This window comes from Toxorhynchites rutilus, chromosome 1, assembly GCF_029784135.1.
Source record: "Toxorhynchites rutilus septentrionalis strain SRP chromosome 1, ASM2978413v1, whole genome shotgun sequence".
Classification (NCBI taxonomy): Eukaryota; Metazoa; Arthropoda; class Insecta; order Diptera; family Culicidae; genus Toxorhynchites; species Toxorhynchites rutilus.
The window spans coordinates 103,438,418-103,445,676 of record NC_073744.1 but is presented as its reverse complement, the minus strand read 5'-3'; the positions used below and the strand labels follow the sequence as shown (position 1 = coordinate 103,445,676).

Here is a 7,259-nt window from a genome sequence, read left to right as displayed (position 1 = left end):
CTAAGAGAACTACATAATATTCTTTCGAACAAAGACTCTACCAAAGATCTTCCTGAATCGAGCAAAATTAACCTAGCAGTTGCAATTTACAATGATTCCATTCATACCCAAACAAATATCACCCCAAGAGAATTATTTTACGGATTTAGGCAAGATACGACGATCCCTGAAGACCTAGACGAAAGAGTTAGAATGAAAGAAAAAATGTATAAAGAATTCAAAGAAAGAATTATGGAACGGAAACGTAAAGAAATAGAAAAATTAAACCAATCCCGAGTAGATTATGAAACTTTTCGAGATAATGAAACTGTATATGAAAGAAAAAGAAATAATCTCAAACATCAAGAAAGATATAAAGAAAACAAAGTAAGAGAAAACAGGGAAACTAACATAATTGATGAAAATAACCGAAAAATTCACAAAAGTAAATTAAAAAGGAAACGAATAATCTAAAGTTTATGAAACACTTTATTAATGACATTTATAACCCTTCGCCTACTGCTCAGTGGAAACTAGGATCTACAGGGTCGTAAATAAGAACAAAGGTACAACACTCACACTTATCCATATTATTCTGTCAGATGTAATTCACATAGGATCTGGCAACAATCCTGAACCGAACAAGGAGGTTGAAACTGCGAGCGGATTAAGGTTTCTAATGCTCAAAGGCCACAGGGTCAACTGTTCTATGCCGAACCGCACAGTGAGGGAGGCATGAAGACACCTTTCGTGTCCGAAAAACGCAACAAATAGTGAAATGTAGTGATTTTTCAACACCATGAACGGCTTCAAACTATTCTCATTCTTAACATCTTTACTTGGAACAACAAACAACAATATAATAATCTTTTGGAATAAATTAACTATCCTATATAAGGTTCTTCTGTATACTTATTTTAAATCTAAATGTGACGTCACATGCTTCTACTTGCGGTTTTATGAAGTTTATAATGTTTATGTGGCTCACGGCGACGGATCAGGGTGGGTGGCGATGACGTGATATCTGCGGTGCGAGTGGTACGATGATTTCAATTCTGTTTCTGGTTCATGCAGTTTCCTTCCAACCGTGCAATAAACCTCTCCTCAATCTGCAGAGCACCGACAGACAACACGCACCTCTCTCGACTGCTGAGAGTGGATGTGCGACTGTTTCCCTTGGATGGATGTGGTATAGTATATTTCCAGATTGCTTAGCCACGGGGACTTTCTACAACACCAGTTCTATTGTTGGTTATTCAATCCTGATCGCGCCGAGGAACACAATGGCGTCTTTGATCCTGGCGAATAACTGTATGTAATACAAAGAAAAAGGCCCTTTGTTGGACCTAACCGCCATGATTAGTCACAATCGCCACATTGTGGTGCCCCGAAACCGCAACGGACCGCATCTTCCCGCTTTTTCACAATCCTACATATGTATATGAATATATTCAAAGATTTACCTTTTTCTCACATAAAGTGTGACTGTACGTTGCACACTTTGAGATAGTTTTAAAGCGAATATCAAACCTACTAACACACAGTTTTCATTCGTCCAAAAGTGGTTCTTTTCCTCACCGTCAACCTACGGAAGAAACCAGGCATGACGTTAGTAAAAATCACTTTTTACTTCTCTTGGCCCTTTCGGCCACCCAATTTAATCACGGCGCGCACTAACTGCTCTCTAGTGTAGTCAGGATAGAACTCAACAATCAACCTTATTAATCTAGAAAACCCGAGCTTTTCGGTATTTATGTGTTGGATCCTACTCGCGAGTGCCTTCATCCCTACCCGATCCATGGAAGACCTTCTCGGGTGAACGGCAACTGTCATACGCCGAGAGTGAGTGATGAAGTGAGAGACTAGAAGGTGCGGGAAACTGAACATCGTGCGGAGAGTTAGATTTTGGTCGTCCTTCAAGTGTCCTATAAAAAAGTGTGACAGAGTCACACGCTCTATTTTGGAACTACCGGTTATAATACCCCTCCAACCGACTGAAAAATGAAATTTGTGTCATTTTTTTCCTTCAATAAAGCACCAAAAAGAACTTTTTACCTGCGCTTCCAATAAGAACTCTTGCGATTCTGTTATCATTCTATCTAAGTACCTCTTCTCTTTCGGGAAGAGCAAATAGATCGATGTTTATCAATTCTCCAACTCTTAGTGTTTACGTCAATTTTTTGTTGACAAAAATGGCGTAACTGTCTGATAATCAATCGGTTCGATTGGTTTCTGGCAATGGTTTCAAGTCCGCGGATGAGAAAGTTCCGATAGATTTTCCAGAGTCGTCAATTAACTCATATGAACTCGTACCAACCCTGGCCTTAACTGTACACGGGATATAGCAAGGTGCAAGCTTGGCATTGAACTTGTCCACGGCGGAGGATTTCTTGAAACTCCTCTTGAGAACTCGCTGGCCTACTTGGTACACCGGGGCGACTTTCCTACGACGGAGATTGTAATAGTGTGAATTTTTCTCGTATTGTTTTTATAAGTTTTTCACAACTATATCGCGAATGGATTGATCAAGCTTAGATTTGTTTTCTAGCCGTTTTTCTTCTGAAAGTAACTCCTCTTCCCTATCGATTCTATGCTCATCTCCTCTGCCTACGACTTCATGCCCGAAGATGATCTTATATGGAGAAAAACCAGTCGAACTATGAGGTGTGGTATTCAACACGTATTCTACTTCTGATATCCGGGCATCCCATAACTTTTGGTTATGCACATCTCTGTATATACGCCTTGATCTCTTTGGCCATATGAGGCCAGTAGTATCTCCTACGAATCTTCGCTAGAGTTTTCTCGTAGCCCATGTGAAGTGCTTCATCATGCTCTTCGAACAGAATCTTGTCTCTCAAGACCACCGGAACACACAGCTTCCACTCGAAACGGTAATCAATATTTTCGGGACTGGAGACGAACTTTTTCAAAACGCCGTTCTCCACCCGGAAGTCCTTGAAATTTTCTGGTTTTTCTACCACATTTTGCACCATATAATTGTACCAATCCGATTTCGCGGACGTTGTACTGACCTCTTCTACCGCCCTGGACAGGGCGTCAGGCACGATATTATCAACGCCTTTCCGGTGTTGAATTTTCATGTCATGCTTCTGGAGCTCAAGGCACCATCTACATAATCTGGAAGACGTTTTCCAACTGCTACGGAGGATATACGTCAAAGCTGATGCATCGGTAATGACCGTAAAGGGTGAACCTTCGATATAGCAGCGGAATTTTTCCAGCGACTTCAGTACGGCTAACGCCTCCTTCTCCGTAGCGGCGTACCGTTGCTGAGTGGCACCTAGCTTTTTCGAAAAATAGGCTACCGGCTTATCGACGTTATCATATGTTTGTGTTAACACGCCTGCGATAGCTGAGTCACTAGCATCGCAATGACCAGAAAATGGTTTGGAAAAGTCCGGATTTGTTAAGATGGGAGCACTGATTAACAACTCCTTGATCTTGACAAACGCGGCTTCAGCGGAATCGTTCCACTTGACACCTTTAGGTTTATCTTTAAGTAGATCGGTTAGGGGCCGCACAACATCACTAAAGGTAGCTATAAACCGCCGTAGGGTAGTTGCACATGCCCAGGAACCTCCGCACTGCTCGAAGAGATTTCGGTCGTTCATAATTAACGATGGCTTCAACGCGATCTGAATTCGGGCGAAGACCCGTTTTACTCAGAATGTACCCCAAATATGGAACTTCCGATACGCAAAACTGAGACTTTTCCAAATTTATCGATAAGTTCGCTGTTCGGAGTCTCGATGCCAGCTCTGTGAGTCTGTTAAGATGCTCTTCAAACGTGTTGCTTACCACGATGATGTCATCGAGGTATACAAACACGTTTGGTTCCAGTTCACTCCCGCCTAAGACCCGGTCCATCAGCCGCGACAGGGTTGCCGGACTGTTGACCAAGCCAAAAGGCATTCGAGTGAACTGAAACAGCCCTCTCCCCAACACAGAGAACGCCGAGTACTTCCGAGAACGTGGATGCAACGGAACCTGCAGAAATGCTTTCGATAAGTCTATCGTTGAGATATACGAACTCGGACCTAAACGACTCAGTATTCTATCTGCATGGGGGAGAGGGTAAGAGTCTCGAACTGTGCGCTCATTGAGTTTTCTGGCGTCCAGACACAACCTGACGGAACCATCTGGTTTGTCCACAGGGACGAGGTGAAGCGACCAGTCACTGTACGACCGTTCGATAATACCACATTTCAACAAACTATCTAATTCTTGGTTGATTTTCTCTTGTCTAGCTGGCGAAGTTGGAAAAGGGTTGATTCGTATCGGTGAAAGCTTCTTTGCTTCCTCTGACAGTTCGATCCGATGGCTGATCATCGAAGTAGTTTCTAGACGACCTTCTACTGCGGGTTTGAATAACTGTTTCACCTCCTCTAACTTTCGCGTCTGCTTATCGGTTAAACAGGCCTGCACGGTATGATTATGAACCTCTTCTAATGAAAATTTGTAATCGCGATCCACCATCGTGGGCACTATTCCAAACGACTGCCAAAAATCTGATCCCAAGATCAGTTTTCGTTTAACCGCTGGGATAACCAGTTCTGAGAGAATCTTGGTGACTCCATTGAAAGTTACTGGCAGTTCTACACTGCCCAATACATTCAACTTTTGTCCACTTGCGGTTTTCATATCAATGTGGACAGGTTGTAACTTTAGTCTGCATATTATAAGAAGATTAGAATCCTGGCCTAAGACACTGCGGCTGGCCCCACTATCGAGTAACCCGATCAGTGGAACGTTCAGAACCTCTACTTTAACAAATGGTCGATCATCATCATTCATCTTCAGAAAATGCTCACTGATTTCTACAGTTGCATAGTGTAAATACTCATCGTTTTGAACTTTACGTATACCTAGTGGAAACAAAATATTTTCCGGATTATCCTGGGGATTTCTTTCACCACGGCTCGCCGTCTGCCCCACCAGACAGTTACCTAGGCGTTTTTTTCACAGAAGGGACATGATTTGGTCTCCACGTTGTGGAAACCACATTTGTAGCAATACTTATGCTTTGGGCGTTCACATTCTGAATGGTGATGCCCTACAAGTCGGCAGTTGTAACACCTACCCGGCTTGGGCGGAATGTATTGATCCACCAAAATCTTCGGAATATCCGATTCAGCTTTTTCACTGGGAGATGCATCCTCATCGGACTGTTTCTCTCGCGATGTCTTTCTATTCTTTTTTCCTACCTCCGGTTTTTCTATCCCTTTCTGTTTGGATAGGGACTTTGACTGATCTCCCTCTTTAACGAACTTCAATTTTGAATCCAACTTCAATTCCGAAACCTGAGCTCGATTCCGAGAAGTTTGTATTTCTTGACGAGTTTCATATTTGAACCAGAAAGTGGCATCAAGTTTGCGACAAAATGGTTTGAGATCGGCCAGATTGTCTATTTGCGCAGCCACTACATGCCCTTTATAATCTGCCCTCAAGTTACGAAACACAATCTCGAACTTCTTCTTCTCTGAAATCGGCTTTGTTAATGAATTGAAAATTTGCTGAATGTCAAAGAAGAAATCTTGAAAATTCTCCTTTGATCTTTGTTTCCTCTCTACAGCTCGGCCTTCACTGACGTGATCGTGATCCGGGCTCAAAAATTCCTTTTTCAGTTTCGACCCCCTGCATGAGCCATATTTTGGCCAGACCAGAGTATAGATGGATCGCTGAACGAAACAACTCTTTCTCAGAAACACCTTCCGATTTTGCATAAAATTCCACCTCCTTAATAAAACGCATCAAACCGTGGCCTCCTTCTCTCCCATCATATCGGCCCATGTTCCAGTCAGACACTGGTTTAGATCGCCTTGAATGGGACACTCGAGATTTTGGGTTTGGCTTCCGTGGTGTACCCTCCGATGACGTCGATGAATCATCCCCAAGATTGGTATCTATCATCTTATCATTCTTCGGTTTACTCACCAGATCCACTCTATTCAGCAGGTACTCTTTAGGTTGCCGAAGAATATCCGATCCAGACGGCACCACAGAACTTTGAGGACCGTTTAGTAAGATGGAAGGATGTGAATGATTTAAACTAGAACGGAGTTGTCGTCGCGGTTGACTACTTTGGACCTTGGATTGCCTGGACTCCTGATTCCCTCCGGAATTCGCTTCTGTATCGTCCGTCTGGGTCTCTTGAGACACTCGCGGCACAATCGACGGACCTGGTTGTCCTAATTGCAACTGTGTAAGCGAGTTCGTAATCTGGAGCATGACTTCCTTACGGATCGATTCTATCGGAGAAAACATCGTAAAGTATGAGCTATATAATCGACGTATCAGAACTGCAGAACTGCGAACAAAATAGTGTACTAACCTTGTCCCTAGTGCCTCCCGAACTCCCTCGAACTCCTTCTTCTTCTCCAAATAATCACTAATTTCTTTTGACGTAGGACTACGTCTAACCGGAAGATATAGGGGGTGAAATGGAAATCTAGGCACTGAACAAGTAGGAAAAAATGCAAGATTTGGAACGCTTATAACTCGAGCATTTCTCAATAGATCGCAAAGGTTTTTGCATCAATTGATAGGAAATATATCTACGCATCTATCATAACGAATAACATTTCATTTTTCTTGAGATAAATAATTGAATAATTGTGAAATATCAAGCATTGTCAAAATGCACTATGTGCCCATTTTTTATTGGTCCATTTTGTGCTCCTCAAATCGAACCGACCAAAACGGGCAACCAGAGCAGCAGCGAAATAGAATGAACCACGATTGGAAAGGAAAAAGAAAAAAATGAACGAAACATTGGTCGCAGTCTCACACATGCGTAATTCTCGAGCCAGCCAGTCAGCTTAAAAATCCCCGCTCCGCTGCCGTAACGATCATTCTCATTCAAACCGTACACCACATCGGTTCGCATCACAACACATCAACAAACCAACCCAAGCAGCCATGTCTGGACATGGTGAAGGAGGAAAAGTGAAGGGAAAGGCAAAATCTCGCTCGAACCGTGTTGATCTGGAGTTCCCCGCAAGGGTACCTAGGCCGAGCTCGTTAGTACCAGTGCACCAGTTCACCTAGCCGGCGTTATATAGTTTCGGCCGCCGAAGTGATCGAGTTAGCTGGTAAAGCTGCTCGCGACGATAAGTGGCGAGTGGCAAACGCAATCGTAAAACGGCATCAGGTAGCAGAAGAAAAAAGTTTGTTCTTTATACAAACTGCTTTGGTGGCAAATCCAGAACAAGGCGGCATCGAGGGCGTTCGAAAACCAGGCGTTTTCAAAACCACGA

At 43.1% G+C, this 7,259-nt stretch overlaps 1 protein-coding gene across 5 annotated transcripts; it reads right to left on the bottom strand.

Moving 5' to 3' along the window:
• Positions 1-319: 319 nt before the first annotated feature.
• On the bottom strand, positions 320-6,477 carry LOC129763491 (uncharacterized). Of its 5 annotated transcripts, XR_008740941.1 has the most exons (4): positions 6,335-6,477; positions 5,938-6,251; positions 1,443-1,564; positions 320-1,325 (listed from the first exon to the last, which is right to left on the bottom strand). XR_008740941.1 is itself a non-coding variant. In XM_055762614.1 (3 exons), the coding sequence occupies exons 1-3, from the start codon at positions 6,265-6,267 to the stop codon at positions 1,232-1,234; spliced, it is 546 nt and encodes a 181-aa protein (XP_055618589.1). In that variant the 5' UTR covers positions 6,268-6,273; the 3' UTR covers positions 320-1,231. The 5 variants fall into 5 exon arrangements, 2 of the variants coding, with proteins under 2 accessions (XP_055618589.1, XP_055618590.1); XR_008740943.1 differs by lacking the exons at positions 5,938-6,251; positions 6,335-6,477 and adding an exon at positions 1,632-2,418; XR_008740942.1 differs by lacking the exons at positions 5,938-6,251; positions 6,335-6,477 and adding an exon at positions 2,035-2,418 and having other exon boundaries at positions 1,443-1,973.
• Positions 6,478-7,259: the final 782 nt, after the last annotated feature.

What these genes read in the sequence shown, in the direction of transcription:
- LOC129763491 (XM_055762614.1), bottom strand. Translation starts at nt 6,267, where the DNA reads ATGTTTTCTCCGATAGAATCGATCCGTAAGGAAGTCATGCTCCAGATT. An exon ending in TGCTGAATAGAGTGGATCTG is followed by an intron (nt 1,565 to 5,937) that starts GTGAGTAAACCG and finishes TTTCTTCCGTAG; the next exon opens with GTTGACGGTGAGGAAAAGAA. An exon ending in ACACTTTATGTGAGAAAAAG is followed by an intron (nt 1,326 to 1,442) that starts GTAAATCTTTGA and finishes CATGGCGGTTAG; the next exon opens with GTCCAACAAAGGGCCTTTTT.